This window comes from Lepidothrix coronata, unplaced genomic scaffold (genome assembly GCF_001604755.1).
Source record: "Lepidothrix coronata isolate B3197 unplaced genomic scaffold, Lepidothrix_coronata-1.0 Scaffold45, whole genome shotgun sequence".
In the NCBI taxonomy this organism is placed as follows: domain Eukaryota; kingdom Metazoa; phylum Chordata; class Aves; order Passeriformes; family Pipridae; genus Lepidothrix; species Lepidothrix coronata.
Genome location: NW_016690225.1, coordinates 5,070,071 through 5,089,436, shown reverse-complemented (window position 1 = coordinate 5,089,436; position 19,366 = coordinate 5,070,071). Strand labels below are relative to the sequence as shown.

General features: G+C 36.2%; 1 protein-coding gene across 1 annotated transcript in view; it reads right to left on the bottom strand.

Moving 5' to 3' along the window:
- Positions 1-3,948: 3,948 nt before the first annotated feature.
- The window catches only part of HCRTR2 (hypocretin receptor 2), a 34,777-nt gene continuing 19,359 nt past the window's right edge, over positions 3,949-19,366 (bottom strand). The window contains exons 4-8 of the mRNA XM_017814497.1: positions 15,761-15,876; positions 9,037-9,257; positions 7,432-7,553; positions 6,091-6,285; positions 3,949-4,846 (exon numbers count right to left, since the gene is read on the bottom strand). Of these exons, the coding sequence (XP_017669986.1) occupies positions 4,653-4,846; positions 6,091-6,285; positions 7,432-7,553; positions 9,037-9,257; positions 15,761-15,876 (848 nt within the window). The 3' untranslated portion in view covers positions 3,949-4,652. The remainder of the gene's footprint in view (positions 4,847-6,090; positions 6,286-7,431; positions 7,554-9,036; positions 9,258-15,760; positions 15,877-19,366) is intronic.

Sequence of the window (19,366 nt, the reverse complement as noted above, 5' to 3'; positions counted from 1 at the left end):
AACATGTTAAGACTCAGACCAGGGGAACAACTAACCAGCTGTTAGTCTAGATCCACACTGGATTGTGAGTCTGGATCTAGACTGGATTGTGAGTCTAACTTCAGGAGTTTCACTAAAATACATCAAGAACAGTTTGCCATACAAAAGTCGGTAGCTGACTTGGTACTTAATAAAAAATAAATCAACCATAATGCATGCAATCATACACCTGCTGGCTTCAGTGTGTGCTCTTTGCTTTTGCACTGAAAGGAGGGGGAAACAACAGATCTCTATTGATTTCTCCATGCTACTCATGAATCTTATTTTCACTACAATACACTTTTAACTGGATTTGGTCCTTGAATGCTTAAAACAAAAAGCCATAATGGAACTTTCAGGTTATCTGTCAAAGAGATGTAGTGGTTGAAATCCTGTGCCTATTGACAAACCTAAGTCCAGATTTTGTTTATTTTTCGTTTAGCTCAGGAAAATTCAATCTTGCATATAATCTTATTTCTAACACGATTTTTAGCTTACTTATTTTATTGCATTATTTATTTAAACTCCTAGTGACAAAATTGCTAAATATTTGTTTTTAAATCGTATTCAATAAATATTACTTCACCCAGTATATCCAACAGCCACAGAAAAACCTGTAGAAGTAGAAGGAACGGTCTGAGAGATGAATATAATTTTAGCTGCGGACAAATTTTCAATTTGAGAGCTACCTTGGTCTTGGCCTTCAACCATAATAACATGCAGCAGTATGTTACCATAAAGTGAGGGCTGAGTTAAGCTAATATTTAGTGTACTTTCCGTGCTATAAAGCCCTCACCAGGTTAATAACATGGATTTTTAATATCAACAATTTTGATAATATCAGGGAACAAGATGGTACCCTCTATGCAGTCTAGAAGAAAAGGGGAAAAAAAGCCTTTTTGGCGGTGGAGAGAAGGAGATATTACCTTGCACTCATTGTGACTGCAGGACACAAGCTTATCACTACAGTGACAACAAGAAAGGAGAAACAGGTCAAGATATCAGACCTCCAGGGCTGTGAAATATGTTGAGAGACAAAGTACCAAAATGACCATGGCACAATTTATATCTGCAGAAACAAATATGTCGTGATTTAAACTCCGTGTTCAGTGCTGCTGTGGCCAAGCAGAAACAATGGCATGAGAACTCCATTTCTATGCTTCTAACCTGCCAGTGGAAATATTAGAATATCAAAACAGCTAGAGGCAATAAAACCCAATTAAGGTTCAGCTTTCAGATAATTTTCAGTATTTGTACACTGGATAAGAAATGCTCATTCATCACCTTTTTTTTTCTGATGGATAAGAAGTCCAGAAGTTCCTTTAAGATGCTTTAATTTGTTTCACATGCAAAAGGCATTACATTCCATATTGCTCTTAAAATCTTACCCTCTCTTCTCACAGCCATTTCTATCTCCATTAATAACTACTGCTTACTATTTGGTTTATTTCTCCCAGTGATTATTTTAATAAAAAAAGAAATACATCTGATTAATATCTTGAATGTATCCAAATATTTAGATCTTTCTGGAGTAAAAGGCCCTAAAACTGGCAAAGAACCCCCTACCACTACTATACACAATAAGTCAACAGATTTTTAAATGGCTATGGAGTCTTTGCAATGAAATGGTACCTGAAAACATATCAGATCTAAAGAAGAAAAAGTCTAGGTAGTTCTCAAATTTTGTAAAAATAAAGAAATAAAAACATGAATATTTGCATCAAAAATATTTATTTCATAGAATCCAGAAATTTTTGAATGAAAAGCCTTTTCATTAAAATAACCAAATCTCTATCTTGATAACCATATTTAACCAATTTTTAGCTTGATAACCATGGAAGTTCCCAGTCCTTAGTTAACACTCTCTAGCTATCCTTACCATTTCAAATCTTAGATAAGCTCTGATTGTATCATTTGTATCTGAAAGATATGCTATTTACTCAACAAAAACTGTCCAGAGGAACACCCAGAATCATTTGTTAATGTCTCATTTTTTATTTATTTTCTCCACATAAAAAGTACTGTTAAGTTAAAATTATGGCTAAAAGAAATTCCTAAAAATGTTGGAATATTTTAATTTTGGAGATCTAAGTGAAAACAAGAAAAGAGAAAAAAAAGAACAAAAGAGACATTTTCTGTTACAAAAGAAAAAATAAGGCCAGAACCTTCATTTCTAAGATGGCACAGAAGACCTGCAAGAGCCCAAAACTGCCATTGACCTTTAATGATGTTCTTGCCTCAGAACCGACTTAACTAACACAATTTATCCCACTGGCATTAAGGTAGCAACAAAAAGAAGACAAGTTGTGTTGGCAGGTGGTGTTCACCCCCCTTTACAAAGATGCTAATTAGGACTTTTCCAAGAGTATCACTAACATTGTTGTTTTAGTTCCTTATGTCCTGGCCCAGGTGAGAAATACTGTACCCTTTCCCTCCCTGTTAATCTCACAGGGATCTGAGCAACACACCTGACAAGGCATAAGAATTTTGTTTGTCTTTTATGTGTGACCTGTGATCTTTTATGTTTGAAAAGTATACCTACTCCCCTTCTATGCTGTCCAAGTTTTCTTGGATAACCAGGTATTTTCTGCATTCTTTCTCTCCTCAAGGAAAAGCTAAAAATACATTTTCTGAAATTAAAGTGTAGCCTTCCAAAATTTGGGCTTAATTGACATTTTATGGCTCAAATAAATGATTGCTGATAATTATTTTGCATCGAGATTACTAGTTTTAATTTTTTTTTTTAATTTTTACTTGCTTATATGAAAACAGAAGAAAAACTTAAAGGACTTTTCAAATTCCATTTTCCTATTTCTGTAATGTTTTAATTCAGCAACTGTTTGTTCAATCATTTCAAATTATATAGAAAAAAGTATATCTTGTTTCCCATTTTAAGAATTCTATATTATCTGTGGTTGAAGAGCAAAAATAGCCTTCTAATGGTAAAGGAACTGCAATAGCTAAAAAACCAAATCCTGCTTTGCTTTCCACAATTATTTGGGTTTTCTTTTCTTAGAAGAGACAAAGTAAAATAATTTCTTGAAATAACATTGACATAATAGCTACACTCAAATATTAAGCTTATACAGAGAAATATAGAAATTCCTGTTATTTTATTTGATATTTAAACATTCTTTCCATTTAGATATTTCTCATTATTTTTTTTTTAATTGGAAAAGAGTATTCTCCTTTTTCTCTTTTAATAGGAAACTTTAATATATAAACAAATGCAATTTTTTTTTCTTTCAACACCAATGTAAACATGGAGCAATTGCAACAATGTCAAGTAAAACAGCTGTTGGGGGAGGCTAAAACATAAAGTGATTAAGCACTTCATAAAACTATAGCTGCCATGATAGATAGTACATTGCATGACATTAGCTCAAAGCAAAACCTAGAAAAAATATTTACATAAGTTATTCAAATAACATCTAGTCTGTGAATAATTGGCTTTGTAGAAACATTTGAATACGTAAGACTTTTTTCTATGTCAAATGGTTTTTAGGGAAAAGCAATTCCTCCCTCCCATCTTACCCTTTCTTTTGAAAAAACTGAACTGAAATGCAAGAGTAGTACCACAGGGTAATTCTGACAGATTAGCCTTTTTCTAACCCATAGACCACATTCATCTAGTAGACTAAGTCTCCAGTGATGCACCATCCTTTAAAAGAAAAATTGCAATACATAGTAGGAAGCCCCAGGCCAGGGAGATTATCCCATAATTGGAAAATGTATGAGTGAGCGCTTTATCTATCAGTCCAAAGAGATATCACCTCTATAATTTCCAGAGATAAATATTTTATTTCAATTGTTGAAAAAGTCAACATTTTCTTGGCATATAGATTTGTTAATTGATTGTATGTTTTTAATTTTAGTATCAAATGGCAGTTGAGAGAGAAATCAAGAAAACAAGAAAGATAACCAATGTTTTCTAAAGATCTTCAGAGATCTTCTGGAACAACACTTGCAGATATTATGGACTAAAATGAGCTACAAAATTTAAAATGTCCTGTCCTTCAGGGGTGCTGACCCTTCTTATTCCTATTGGCCTGAGCAGGAATTTTGAGCCTATAGCACCATTGAGCATCACATAAGTTTTATTTAGATAGTTACTTTTTAGGCACTCAAGTCTGAAGAAAAAAAGAAAGACTTTTAGTGTAAATTTATGAAAACATCTGTGACTTTCAGCACTTTGGGTTCACACTTCAGAAGCATGTCTGTGCTTGGAAAAGTAACGTGGACTCTTGCAAAATCAATCTGAAGTGAAAGTTCCATAATGAACATAGAATTTATAGAAATCATTTATAGAAAGAGGATATAAATAAATGATGTTTGAGACTTTTTTCAAATATTTAGATTTCTTTATATGATACATTTTAGAACGTTCCACAGCATCTAAAATATATAAAAATAAATATCTACAGTATTTACAAAGTATGATACAATACAATCTTTAAAAAGACTTGTAAAGACGTGTTCTTTAGCTCATACTGAGGTAAGTAGGTTTCTGTAAGACTGAGAAAAAATAGAATAGGCAGTTATTTTGAAGGAATCCCTTTGTCCAGTTATTGTAGTCTGTATCACACCTAAAAGCATGTGCCACTCTCTGTTGTTTGTAGTGTATTGAGCCAAAGTCATCCTTGCTGTAACTCCATCGAGGTAAGTTTCGTTATGCTAGGGATGAATTTATCCCACTCTACATTCTCTGTGTTGAGAGTGTCTTCTGCAGAAACTGTCATGGCTTCATCTATGTTTGAAGTCATGTTCATTCCTGGTATGTGGAGATGCAGTTCCATTGATTTTGATGGGTTGAGCACAGCTGGGATATCTGTAGAAAAAATAAAGATTCTAAGATCGTTTTACTGTTTGTATTAGGTAGCTGACTGACTCATCCTCTGATTGTCACACTCTAGACACAATGGAGGTGATGGTCTATTAACAAAATGGTCTTCCAGAAGTTGTTCAAAATTGCATTTGCAAATTTTAAGTGAAAGCTTCTTGACTGAAGACTAAGGGCATTTCTAATACATGAACCTTGATTTTTATTTTTTTTTTTACTTTTAAACATTTTAATGTTCTACTACTACTTATTTAATATGCACTGTTTGATAAATTGCCCTGTGGTTCCTTATCCAGCTGCCACTGTGACCAGCAGAGCACTACGGCTTCCTGTGTACAAGTCAGTCATGGAATCATTGATAGTTTGGGTTGGAAAAGACCTTTAAAGACCACCTAGTCTAACCCCCCTGCCATGAGCACAGGACAGGCAGTGAGAAGATAGTTATAATAAATAAGAGACAAAGGATAAAACATAATCTACAGGTACACTTTCATCTGGGTTTCCTGGTTGTAACTTTGCTTGTGCCATACATATAGGCAATGCTATTGAATTCAGGGAAAAAATAAACATTCCTTCTGTAGTAAGTGAAAAGTGGCTTCCCAGCTGTTCCCAAACACATGCAATAACCTACCCAACAGAAAAAAGAACATAAAATGTTGGAAAAGAAATTAATGTGAATTTCTTATTTGATCAGCCTAACTCACACCAGAATGCATGCTAAGCAGATAATTTGAAATAGTAAAGGACATGCAGGTATTTCAACCTGTACATACAATTTTGGTTAAAATCTTTGTCATGAAATATACCACAACTTCAGATAATTAGCTCAGAATAGAATATAGCTGTTTATAAACAAATTCCAATGACAGGGAAGATGATTTTCATACTTTCAGGTAATTGTTCTTTATTTAATTAGGAGTCTAAAGGAAGTAGGGATCCAAAGAAAATATTTATATAGTATATGATTACTTTATCCCCTCCTCAACTGGACCACAGCTTTTGAAATTAATGTGATGAAATTTTGTTTCATCAATATATAACCCAAGTTGTAGTATATTCTATAAAACATTTCTTATAATTTACTTTTCTTACAGTCAGTCCTTAATTGTAAACCCCTTTTTCTCTCTGTGTGCTCATATCCAAATATTGTTGTATGGACAATTAGATTTTACTTCCACAGGATCAAAAGACATAGGGACAAGTACAGTAAGAGCAGGTAATAGGTGCAATACCATTTGATGGGATTGTATTTATGTTGGTCAATACAACGTGTTCTGCAAGTTTTGAAACATTATCAAAATTGCTGATCTGGGTGGTCAAGGACTTCCGACTCTCTGTACTGGCATGACCTCTGGTGAACCGTTCGTCATGGTGGCTGCCAAAGATGCAACAGGAAAATGCTGCTTTAAATTCTTCTCTAAATTTCCCTGTCAATCATAAAAAGGACTCATGAAAAAAACTGTACTATAAACCACATTTCATCCAACTTCATAGATTAGAAAAAAAAAAGGAGCTATCTAAAGCAAAATCAGCGCAAATCACCCAGACCCTCTTCTCATGCAGAAGTAGGAGATCACAATTTCATCATCTTGAAGAAAGACAGAAGAAAAATAACCTTTCTAAGAAGATATGTGAGGTGTGGTGTGAAGACTGAATTATTCTTGGCTAGACAGAATGGACAAACTAGAATGATTAATGGAGTCATGACATAGGTAGTCTGTTGGTTAATTAAATATATAACAAAAAATTAATTGAGCAATCATAGGCTTAAATGATTGAATCATTACTTGACATGTGAAATGAGAGAGCATGGCTAATTTGTGTTTCACCATTAATATATTTGAAAAGAAGATTCAAAGTGTTCAACAGCCCATTAGTCTGCTTTTGGGGCTCAGAGGAAATTGTTCAGATCATCCTCTCACTACACACCACAAAAAAAACTACAGTGGGCAAATGTGTAGTGAAAATCAACATAGTTTTGCCTCCCTCTATTTAGCTGCAATACAGCTTTAGGTCCTTTGCAGCTTTAGCTGCAGTACAGTTTAGGCCCTGATTTTACTCTCCATAGCCAAATGATACAAATATGAACCAAGACAAAACTGTACTAGTAAGTAAACAGCATCCTGGCTGGTTCTTTGGCCTTGAACCTAGTTGGCACAGTCTGGTCATGCAAGTACTATTAAAGACTCACAGCCTCCAAACCCCAATACCTACATACAACATGCTGGCTGGGGACAGCCCCCGGGTTGTGCTACCTCCCAGACAGTATCCAGGGAGTGTTTAGCGGAACAGTAATTGTTTCAGATCAAAGTTATGCCAGGAACTTCTCTACCAAATTAATGTCGTGGACAGTCATATTCCAGCACTTGGACTCAGGCCCTGGCACTGTCCAGGTTAGTTATAGGTAGATAGCCTGAAGGTAATGGGATACTTCAGGCAACTTGTTCCAGGAAGAGAGTCTAGCTCCCACCGGAGGAGCTGAGCTGATGTTACACAATCATTAATCTTATTTGCTATGGCTCATTACATTCAAACTATACGTTAAACTTGAATTCTAGGTAACCGTAACTTACCACTGAGGAAGTTATAAATAATAGGATTGGCTGCACTGTTTGCATATACAAGCCAGTGTGAGAATGTGAACCACGCATACACAGTTTCTCTGTCGTCAGCATGATTAAACATCCCCAAAACCCTACAGAAAGAGAAAAGCAAACCTGAAAGATTACAAAACTAGAAATCATACAAAAATATTTTACAACTTCTAGCCTAATTTTGTCTCTGATGACCTATTCGTGGTATCACAGAAAAGCTGATTCAACAGTATTCTATTTCTTGAGAGAATAAAGTCCTCTCCCCAACCCTCAGCCTCCTGTCTTGGTGGTTTAGCACAGCAGAGACCATCAGGACTTTACTATGGTGCAGATACACAACTTTTCTGACAAGTAACCACAGTCACCTGGTGTCAGATAAGCCAAGAAAAGATGGGAAAAGTTGCTTTTGATCTAGTCATGTCACTGAAGTTCCTGGCTCTAGGCCTACTCTCCAATAAATAGGAACTGAAAAGGCATGTAACTGGCCCCAACCCTGAGGCTACAGTAGCAGCTTCTGTCTCCAGAGAAATCAGTATTTTCCAGATTCCTCACACCTCTCTTTTGCCATTTCAGTTAAAATCTAACTCTGGTCCTACTCTGCTGTTGTTTGTTGAGGCAGGCTGTGTAGTTCCTCTATTTCAGCTCGTAGGTTCCTGAACAGCGTTCTGGAAATACTTTTTTCTCTTCACATTTCCTACCAAGACTTGAGAGTGAAAAGTACTTAAATTAGGCCACAGGAAAAGGCCAGAACTGAGTGGGATGTATTTAAGCATTGAAACTATTCCTTAAATTCTAAAATGTTCCAATAATATTACAATAAAAAAAGCACAAATAACAGGCTGGTTATTTTTTAGGATATTCAAATCTTCTGCTATATGCAGTTATTTATTGGTATTCCAGAGGGCTCACAAGATGTAATTTTACCAAAGCCTGCCTATCAGGCACTGTACGAAAAACAAGAGTGTACACCATTATATACCAAATGAACATGAGAAAAAAGGATAAAAAAGGAAAATACAGCTTCATAAGGCTATATTGAATTAGAAATAATATAAAAAAATTTTACAACTTCTAACCTAATTTTATCTCTGGTGATCTATTTGCAGTATCACAGAAAAACAATTTCAGGCTAACTGAAAGGGCTGGCCTAAGGTCTAAAAATTGTGCATGAGGGCCTTACGTTTGAACCCAGAATTTCACAGTCCTTGGAGCCAAGCCACAACACTACACTCTGCTGCTAACCTTCAGCTGCTGCTTTAGGTAACTGCACTTCCATGGATGTATTTACAGCAACCAAGCTGTAATCCCATGTAAATAACAAGGTTTAATGAGGAGATAGGCTAGATCATTTTCATGAGGAAGAGCTTGCTAATAAGGGTTCCACAATCCAGCCTTTAGTTTAAGTACTATGGATAGGTTACATATATTTTCTTGCAATTGTGTACTTATTTTCCATTTCTTTATTGAGCAATAAGTAAGCTTATCCTTTAAAAGTATTTACCAGAATAAAAGGAATCTCATAATAGAGGATTGTTTTTAGATAGAAAGCTGCACCAAGTGTTTACATTTTGGGATAAACTTTACCTTTTCAAGACATTGAGGATGCTAATTGGTAGATAACAAAGCGCAAAAACCAGGAGGACAACCATTAGCATACGTGCTGTTTTCCTTCTTGCATGAATCTGTTTTATTTCAGCTGCCACAGCACTAATCTTTGACTTTGTTGATTGTCCCAGCCCTCGGGGCTGTGCTGAGGGCTGCAGAGGCTTCCATTTTTTCTGAACAACAGAAGAAGTTCCTGGGATCTAAGAAAGAAAAAAAAAAAAAAGGGACATTTTGAAATCATCTGTAAAACTGATATGTAGATATAACAAGAAAAATAGACATGTTCACATACACAAGGTAAGCTCACAGTGATAAATAGGAGTTTTTAATTAAATTAATTGATGTAGCTGCAAGAAACAAACTCAATTTCAGACACACTAGAACTGGATAAAAATTGTGATTTATACAAATATAAACTGATGTACTAAACTTTTCTTTCCTTCCCACATACCTTGCCTTGCTTGTGTCTTCAGACCATGACATTTACCAACCCCATTGCTGCAATTATGTTGCTGTAAAGTTCTACATTAAGTGTTTTGTTGCATAGCAGAATAGTTTATCCCATTAATATGCTGCTAGAATATACTGAACAGCTGTTCAGCATTGGAAAACAAGGATTTAAAGCCTGCACAGCTATAAGTGCCATAAAACTTCCACACATACAACCTGGATGACAAGTAGCTAAAGAAATCACAGCTGAAATGTGGATCTCCCTGCAAAGTTCTTCAAAACTGAATATACAGTATATATGCATATACAGTAATGAACAGAGGGAAATCATGGAAAAATGCCAAGACATAGGAAGAATTAAGTTAGTCAAAGCCATTTTGAAATGGGTAGATGTAGCACCATACTATTAAAAAAAAAAAATCTTGGTTTTTGTTTTCTGTACCCCCACATAAGACAAGTCAAATAAAACAATATTGCTTCAGTTCTTCAAAATTACTTTGTGCCTGCAGCCAACTGAAAAAGACTAGAGATAGCAAGGACTTTCTCAGAGAATTCTATTACCATTACATTTATAATGTGTTCAATGCTATACAGTGTGAAAATCTTTTGGCTAGAAATAATAATAATAGTTATATAATATATGTAATAATATAAGTAGATAATAGTTTTATTTATGCATAGTGCAATTTTGTGTGGGGTGACTAGTGGCATTACATGTTTAATAATGTTTCATGTTTAAAAGTATCTGCAAAATTCACACTGTAATATTTTTTAAAAAATGGGCTTATCCACACAAACTGACCAGAAAAGAATGAAATTTTTGATATTTATTTCAGGAAAAAAAGTAAACTAAAAAGTATGCACATTCGAAATTGTTGTAGAAAGCTATTATGTTGGGGTTTTGGTGGTTTTGGTTTGGGGGTATTTTTGGTTGGTTGTACGTTTTTTTGTTGATTTTTGGGGGTTTTTGTGTGTGAATATCTTCCTTGCACAGACAAGCCCTTAATTTAGCATTTATGCGCACCATCAAACCTGATTTACAGCTATTGGAACTTTTTGGTAAAATTAGCTTGTAATTAGCAAGAAATCAATGCAGCAGATTGGGAGATAGGTTATAATTTATTTTTTTTTTAACTCAGGTATCTATGGACTTAAAGACTCCAACAGAGCCCCTTGCACTTCTGCTGTGTGTTCCACTCATTCAGCTGAAATCAGCAGTTATCAGCTTCACAACTGCATGTCTGTCCTAATGCAAGGGATTTAACCTACTTAGCTGTGGGGTGTAGTACTGCAGTGTGTCTTTGCCATGCTCTGCTGAGATAAAACGCTGTCTGAGATTCTGATTCTGGCTTTTCAGGCATACTTTGATATCCTGTTCTTCTTACTTTGAATCAGAAGCTTTTTTTGTCCCTTTTCAATCATACTGAGTAACCATATTCTATCAAGAACTGGAGGTGAAAGCAAAGAAATGCAGCCAAATCTCTCCTTTCTGATTATGTCAAAGATTCACTTGAAGAAATCAGTGATCAGCTTTCATTGTAGATAGATACAATTTAGAAGAAGATAAACATTATCTTGGCTCCAAATTGTGTCTATTTCTACAGAAAAGTTAGACATGACCCTGTACTTGGTTTGTACCTGTAGGAGCAGGTAGAAGGGTCTTTTCTGTTATTTAAGCAGTCTTTATTAGCAAAAGGTGATCAAAGTTAAGACTGTATACAATGTGCAGTCTCCCTGTACTATATATTAAATTGCTAACTTTTCAGGAGTTTGTATTGAGAACCTTTCTGAAAGAGCCCATGCTTCCTCAGTCTTTACCTGGCATACACCTTGGCTTTGCTACTGTTGCACCAATAGACAATAATACAGCAAGAATATTATCAGGTTCAAAACCCCACCCCCAAAAAACTATATACCCACAGATGCATAGCAGTACCATTTAAGGAGCATTACACTTCAGAAGTGTGTGTGCATGTGTATGTGTGTATATGGAAAGATTTACAAATATGTATTTATGTAAACATAACATGCATGTATTACAAGATAGAATGAGAAGAAATTGACTTGTGTCAGGGGAGGCTTAGATTGGATATTATCCAATTTGTGAAAAATCTCTTCACGGAAAGGGTTGTCAAGCGTTGGAACAGGCTGCCCAGGGAAGGGGTGAAGTCACCATCTCTGGAGGTATTTAAAAGACATGTAGATGTGGCACTTAGGGATGTGGTTTAGTGATAGACTTGGCAGTGTTAGGTTTATGGTTGGACTCAATGATCTTGAGGGTATTTTCCAAAATAAATATTTCTATGATTAGGTATGTACAAGTATACACATGGGAGCATAATGTATATATTTCCTTTTTTTTGTAATGAATCAGCTATAGAGATAATTGTGGAGAATTTGTGTAATTTCAATGTTTTACTAAAAGCCTATTAGCTGTGTCCGAACAGGGACTAAATGACAGCTATTTTCTTGTGCACCTTTTCTCTATCCCCTCAAATAATTATCAAGGGGTTTATAATGAAAGGAAATCTCTCAAATATAATATCAACTTGCAAAGATTGGAAGGGTATATTTCAACTATGCAAATGAAAATGGGTAGAGTTCCTAGTCATTAATACAAGTAGGCTTTAGTGTCAATGCATTTGGACATCAGTAAATTGAAGCAGACTTGGAACTTAAAGCAAATTGTGTATCAACACTGTCATTGTAAGTCCATTCAGTTTTATTTATTTGTTCTGAAGTTACTTTTAACCTACAAGAGAGTATAGCCTTCTAAGTCACTACTTCCTTGATAACAATTAAAATAAATTAGTCAAAATCCCCAGTAGTTGTTGCATAATTGTTCTTGTCTTTGCAAAGGTGAATCATTAATTCAACGATTGTAAAGCTTATGTTCAAAGATCTGCTTGAAATACACAATCAGAAATTTTAAGAGCTATTACACAAAGTATTGGTAACAATAATTAGTAAATATCTTCTTTCATCTGAAAATTTTCACACGACACACTACATTTTAAAAAAGAATCTTCAGAAAAAGTTTAAGACATAGAAAACATCTACTGTTTGTTGTGGTTTTTCTATCACGTACATCTATAAGGCTTATAGTACCTTGCAATAGGATCATTACATTTAACTGAAGTTCTGGTAAACAGCATGATTTCTTAATTGAAATTATTATCAAAGAATACATTTAGAACACTACATTCATTTGTACTACATGACTGATTACAGCACACCTGCTGCACTTAGAAAAATGCCTGATGCCTGCAGCCAAGTCACAGTTAATAATAGATGTGCCGTGGCTTTAATTTCACTTCGTGCAGCCTCTTATACATAGTGCTATCATCTATGCCAGGCAAAGAGACATCTGTAATTTGGCACCATTGATAGCAATAAGTCTATAGTAGTATTTATCTTTTTGCCACTGAAAAATAAAGGATCATCCTAACCTTGACAGCATGCAAGATGCATAGGGAGAAGAAACATTGTGAAGAAGAAATAGACCAGCTAACACAACTGGGGGGCAATGGGGCAACCCAACAAAAGAGATTGGTTTTCAGTCATTCAACTTCTGCTCTGAATCTGAACCAGCATTTTCAAGCTACATGCAGGTTAAGAACAAGTGCTTTGCATTCATTTACTTAGTTAAAAGCTTGAGAGAGGAGGTAGATTGTAAAGAAAGTATAGAAGAGAAGGTTAAGAAGGAATACGGTGATAAAGTCATTGAGTGATACAGGACAGATTCAGCAAGGCAGAGCATATTAGAGCTATGTAAAACTGAACTTAATTACAAAACCACACAGGGAAATCCTTTGTTCTGGTGAAAGGTCCCCTCAAATTGTAAAGGTTAAATTTTACCTTCAAGCTATCGTTATTTAATCTCATTAATGTAAGAAATTAAAAACAAAAATAATAATTTAAAGAGCACAATAAACAGCAATTCTAGTTTAACCTAATCTGATTAGAAGTGAGAATAATTGCTCTTATGATGTATAGATGATAGCAAAATGCCTTGAAGTGGATTTGGTATTCCCTGTTCTTTATTTGCAAGACATATATTCTGTCAGTATAACATTTGATTTTTACTTTTATCATATGAATATTTAGAAGTCTAAAGTCTACTTGTGATTTCTCTGATGGATCAATTTCAACTGCATGAAAAATGCTACTTATGTGGTAGATATTATGGCCTGCCCAGGACAGCCTCAGATTTGGATGGTATCAGACATACTGGTGAGAGAGAAAAGATTCTCAAGCACAAGTCCTATGAAGAGAGGCTGAGGGAGCTGGGGTTGTTTAGCCTGGAGAAGAGGAGGCTCAGGGGAGACCTCATCACTCTCTACAACTCCCTGAAAGGAGGTTGTAGCCAGGTGGGGGTTGGTCTCTTCTCCCAGGCAACTATCAGTAGGACAAGAGGGCATGGTCTTAAGCTGTGCCAGGGGAGGTTTAGGTTGAATATTAGGAAAAAATTTTTTAGAGAGAGAGAGTAATCAGACATTGGAATGGGCTGCCCAAGGGGTGGTGGATTCACCATCCCTGGAGGTTTTTAAGCTGAGACTGGATGTGGCACTTAGTGCCATGGTCTAGTAACCACAGCGGTGTTGGATCAAGGGTTGGACTTGATGATCTCGGAGGTCTTTTCCAACCCGGTTGATTCTATGATTCTATGATTCCATGATTCTATGATTCATGCCCACATGTTGATGGAAATATTGTTAGAGCCATTTGAGAGGGAATATCTTGCATAGTGTCTCCACCAGGAGGAGATTACTGTCCTTTACAATGACAAATTATTGTCCTTCGCAGAATGATAGGGCAGCGGTGGCGGAGGACTATAGCTACAGATAAATCATGGACAAAGTAGAATACAGCAGAGAGCATCATAGACTGGTGTGTGACAGGTTACTGTTCATACCCACAAAATGCATTTCAGCATTCCTGAAAAAAATATTTTGCCACTTAAATTCAAATGTTCTTTGTGTGTTTGCCTGCTTGGTTTTTTTGTTGTTGGTGGTGCTGTTTTAGCTTTTTGATTAGTATTCCTGTTTTCTTTCCTGTATTTTTAATTTGAAATTTTAAAAAACCAGATCATAGAATCATAGAATCAGATGGGTTGGAAGGGACCTCCGAGAACATCAAGTCCAACCCTTGATCCACTACTGCCGTGGTTGCTAGACCATGGCACTAAGTCTTATCCAGTCTTACCTTAAAAACCTCCAGGAATGGAGAATCCACCACTTCCCTGGGCAGCCCAGTGCCTGATTACCCTTTCTGTAAAGAATTTCTTCCTAACATCTAACCTAAACCTCCCCTGGCACAGCTTAAGACCATTCCCTCTTGTCTTGCTGATAGTTGCCTGGGAGAAGAGACCAACCCCCACCTGGCCACAACCTCCTTTCAGGGAGTTGTAGAGAGTGATGAGGTCTCCCCTGAGCCTCCTCTTCTCCGGGCTGAACAACCCCAGCTCCCTCAGCCTCTCCTCATAGGACTTGTGCTCGAGTCCCTTCACCAGCCTTGTTGCTCTTCTCTGGACCTGCTCCAGCACCTCAATATCCTTCCTGAACTGAGGGACTGAGAACTGGACACAGTACTCCATGTGTGGCCTCACCAGCGCTGAGTACAGGGGAAGAATCACTTCCCTGGACCTGTTGGCCACACTGTTCCTGATCCAGGCCAGGATACCATTGGCCTTCTTGGCCACCTGGGCACACTGCTGGTTCATGTTCAGCTTCCTGTCAATCCAAACTCCCAGGTCCCTAATGTTTGCATTAGAAATCATGTCAATTATTTGTCAGCAATTCATATCAAATGTTACTGATAACAGCCAGCTTCACATCAGGCAATTCCAATCTCCCAGTTCAGATTGGCCCTGCTATCAAACTGATTAGGAAAAATAAAATAAAAATAACAAAATGAGAAAGTCAGTCTTAACTTTTGGCTGTTCCAGGAGATTTAAGCAGTATAAATAAGGTCACCTAAGGTATTTCGGTAAGCATTTCAGAGCTTTTTCTTCTGTCTGTAATCAATCTTTCTTTTGCCTTTTGCTGTCTCTCCTAAGCCCTTCACAGATATGAGTAAGAAGGCTTTACATTCAGCCTGACTGCCTTCCCTTTTCAGTGCCCCTCAATGCCTATCCAAGGTGGCTGTAAACCAGCCCTAAGTGAAAACACGGAGTTTATACAAAAAAAGGTTGTACACGGGAATCTGCACAGTTGCAACAGCAAGCAAACAGAGCCAGTGCTGAGTGACTTACCTGGCGACACCACAGCTTTCGAAATATCTGCAAATAGGCCAACACCATAAGACACAGTGGTGCCATGTATGTCACCAGAAAAAAGCACGTGTGATACATTTTGGGGTAAACCTCAGCTGGAAAGAGAATTCAAATAGGAAAGGTGCATTTAAATATACATACATTTCAAAATCCCCTTAAGACAAATTATTTATATAGATATGCATGTATTTTTCAACATAATAGGATGTAATGGAAGATGTATCCAATAATATTATGGTCAAGATCGCTTTTTTAATCACTTCTAGATACATTCTATTAGAAACATGCTTTTATCTCAAGGATCTCCTGTATCACATTATTGATTTCTTACCATGTTATTACTTTAGGTATGAAGTTTTCAAAAGTTTTGCTTTTTATTAAAACAGTGAAAGATAAAAAATTTGGTTATCTAAAAATAGCTAACTAAATATCCAACCTAATTCACCGTTGACATATTTAACAGGTTGTATAATTGTCTATAGTTTCAATTCTGCAAAGGCTACTATATATCCCTGAATAAACTGCAGTCTCTCACCTATAAAGACTGAATACAGACTACAGCACACACGGGAGTGATGAGAGAAGAGTTAAATCTCTTTTTGGTGGCAGAATGTATATGATTAAGACTCAGTGATTAATTATTATGATTACATTTAAAAAATAGAATTAATACATTCAAGTGCTTTAAACCTAGGAAATCTCCAGGGTTGTTTTTGACTCAGCTTTAACAATAATGAATTTGCTACCACTGTGTTTTAATTTCCAATGTATTTCTTTTAAAAAGACAACTTATGAATGTTATTTGCTTAGAGACAAATATCTTAAAACTGTTGTGAATATATTGAGTTTTTAGAATGTTGGCTCTTAAGCTTCATCATTAGCTTATAGCAGAATGTGCAGAATGTGAAAACTTGTTTTCTCTTTTGTAATGTCAAATGTCATTTGCTATTACCAAATGTTAATATTAATTACTATTACCAAATGTTAACATGAATTACAACTTAATATATATGGATGGCCTCAGAAAAGAAATGAACATTATGGAGAGTGACAATATATAAAGGAAGAGAAACTGTGCACCCCATGAGCAGTTAAATTGCATGGTAATCTTAAGCATTGCATCTTGACTAGAGTAAAGAAGGAACGTTTATGTTAATTTCCAGATTTTCTGCATGTTTCAGGGTGATAAGATCTACAATTAAAACTCCATATGAATTGCAGTTTTAATTTAAAAAAAAAAAGAAAAAAAAAAGAAAAAAAATAGTTGCTTGAGATCAAAACTTTGGTGAGCCAAACTTATTTTCTGCCCTTAAAGTGATTGAGACTGTGGACCCTATCAAAGAAGTGATGCCAGGAGAATCTCTGAGAGTTTGATCAGACAAGGATATACCAAGACTTGGTCCATAACTCTCACAGCGGGGAAGAGAACATCATCATGTTAACTCCAGGTTCACTCTCAAATGCAGACTCAAGTCATCTCACATTCATCATTGGACCTGAAAGTGCCAGCTGGTTCACCGGACAGAAAAACTTCAGTATCAGGGAGATGGAAATTTGCTATAGCAATATCAAGCCCATGTTCATTCCTAGCAAAGGTAATAGAGATGTTGCCACTGACATTTGATAGTTTTGACGGATCAGGGTTAAAAAAATTCAGATAATCAATATTTGACTCCTTACTTGCTCCAAGATCTTGTAGCAAACCAGCTTACCAACTCTTAACTAACAGTTGCAGCTAATAGCTCTTATCCATGTCCCTGGGGGAGCCAGACCATTTGGGACAGGTTTTTTATAATTGGTGATAACCTGAGATTATTTATTGATCAATGATCTCAAACTTGGTTTTGCATTCCAGAAAATGAAGCCTCACATCAGTCCTGGTAGACATGAAAATACTGACATGCACGCTACACAAGTGGAGAGAGCAAGGAGAAACTGGAGTAATGTGACTTACTGGGATCATGGGAGGTCAGAATTGGAAATACATTCTTTCTGCTCAGAAGGAGGTGCCACCTGCCTCATCAATGCTCTGCAGGCAGCCAGGCCCCTTAGGTAGAAGGATGGTACGTATTTAAAAGGCCATCTGGAGTTTACGACTTCTAATTTAGCAACCCAAGTAAAGTGAAACATTAAATGAGCCTAGCTATCTACAAAGAACTGAGGACCAGGTTGGAGGAAGATCCTAACACTTGCCTTTGAAGTTTAGCCACCTGGAAAGTGCCAGCTGCTAAACATCAAAGGAAACCTGTCCCTCCTCCATCCAGGGCAAAGCCCTTTACAGAACTTTTCCCTAAGAAGCATGACTCTGTTTAGCTTCTCAAGCCAAAGAAAAGCTTTAAAGCTGTTTGACAGTCACAGCAACAAGAAGGAGGAAGGGCTGGCTTTGGATACCATTCGTTTATCAAAGGCTCCTTGAATGAGAACATCAATCTCTGGATATCAGTCTATGGTCCTGGTGATATATCAGCTGCCTGACTGGGACTACTGAACCTCTTACTGCCAAACAGAAGAGGAGAAAAATGTCTTTGCCTTCCATGGTCACTTAATAGGTTTCAGGACGGGGGGAGATTGTTCGTAGCTGGAGTAACTATCTCTTTAAGAATAAAATAACAATTCTCATGTCTCTGGCTGTTATTTTACTGAAAAGAGAGAAGGGAGCATAAAGCAAACAGGTGGTCATGGGGGTTGGACAGGGTTGAGGTCAGCATTCCTAGTCAGCTTCATTCATACAGTATGATTACTCCACCTGATAAAGAATCAATATGTTAAAACAAGCTTTCTTCTGTCTGCCCCAGGGGTTATCAAACAAATTTTAAACTTTTCTAGAGCTTCCCTTTGGCACTGACTACCAGTCCCAAATTGTCATTCAATGAAGCAAGGAGGTAGACTAAAACTACAGTTTCTGGATTTTTTTCAGAATTTTACTGTACTTGTGTGTATATATATATATATATATACACATATATATATATGTATGTATGTATATATGAACAAACTGAGAAAAAAACAGACTCAAAAGGTTTTGCTTGTCTAGCAAATGAAATATGCCCTTAAGCCATAGGTGCATGATGAAATTGGTACCCTTGACAGCTTCTTTAGGAATTAGAAAAAACAAGACTATCAAGTTTGTTGAGCATCAGTACAGTTCCCAGGTTCCCTACTCTCAGGAAGATACCTATGAGGTTTTGGAGTTACCCATGGAGGAGCAATGCAGCTAAAAGAGTATACTTTTAGAATAAAGCTTAATAAATAGGGATGTTAGGTGCCCGTAGTAGAGAAAATTTGACCACACAATGCAGTCCTTTCCAAATTATGTTCCTATGTCAGAGTACTTATGGTTGGCTAATACTAAAATTACATTTTGAAATCTAATATATTTATGCTTGAGTTATCAATTCACAATAACATCAAGCATAATGTTAGTATTAGAAATAATCTGACTTCTGTCTGCATTAAAATATTCCACAAGTTTTTGATTAAATTCTGAACACTTCAACAAACAGGATGTATAAAGCTTCCTGTATTAATGCAATTTCAAGCTATTTGTCTTCCAGTATTAAGACAATGTGTTTTTTACTATTGTAT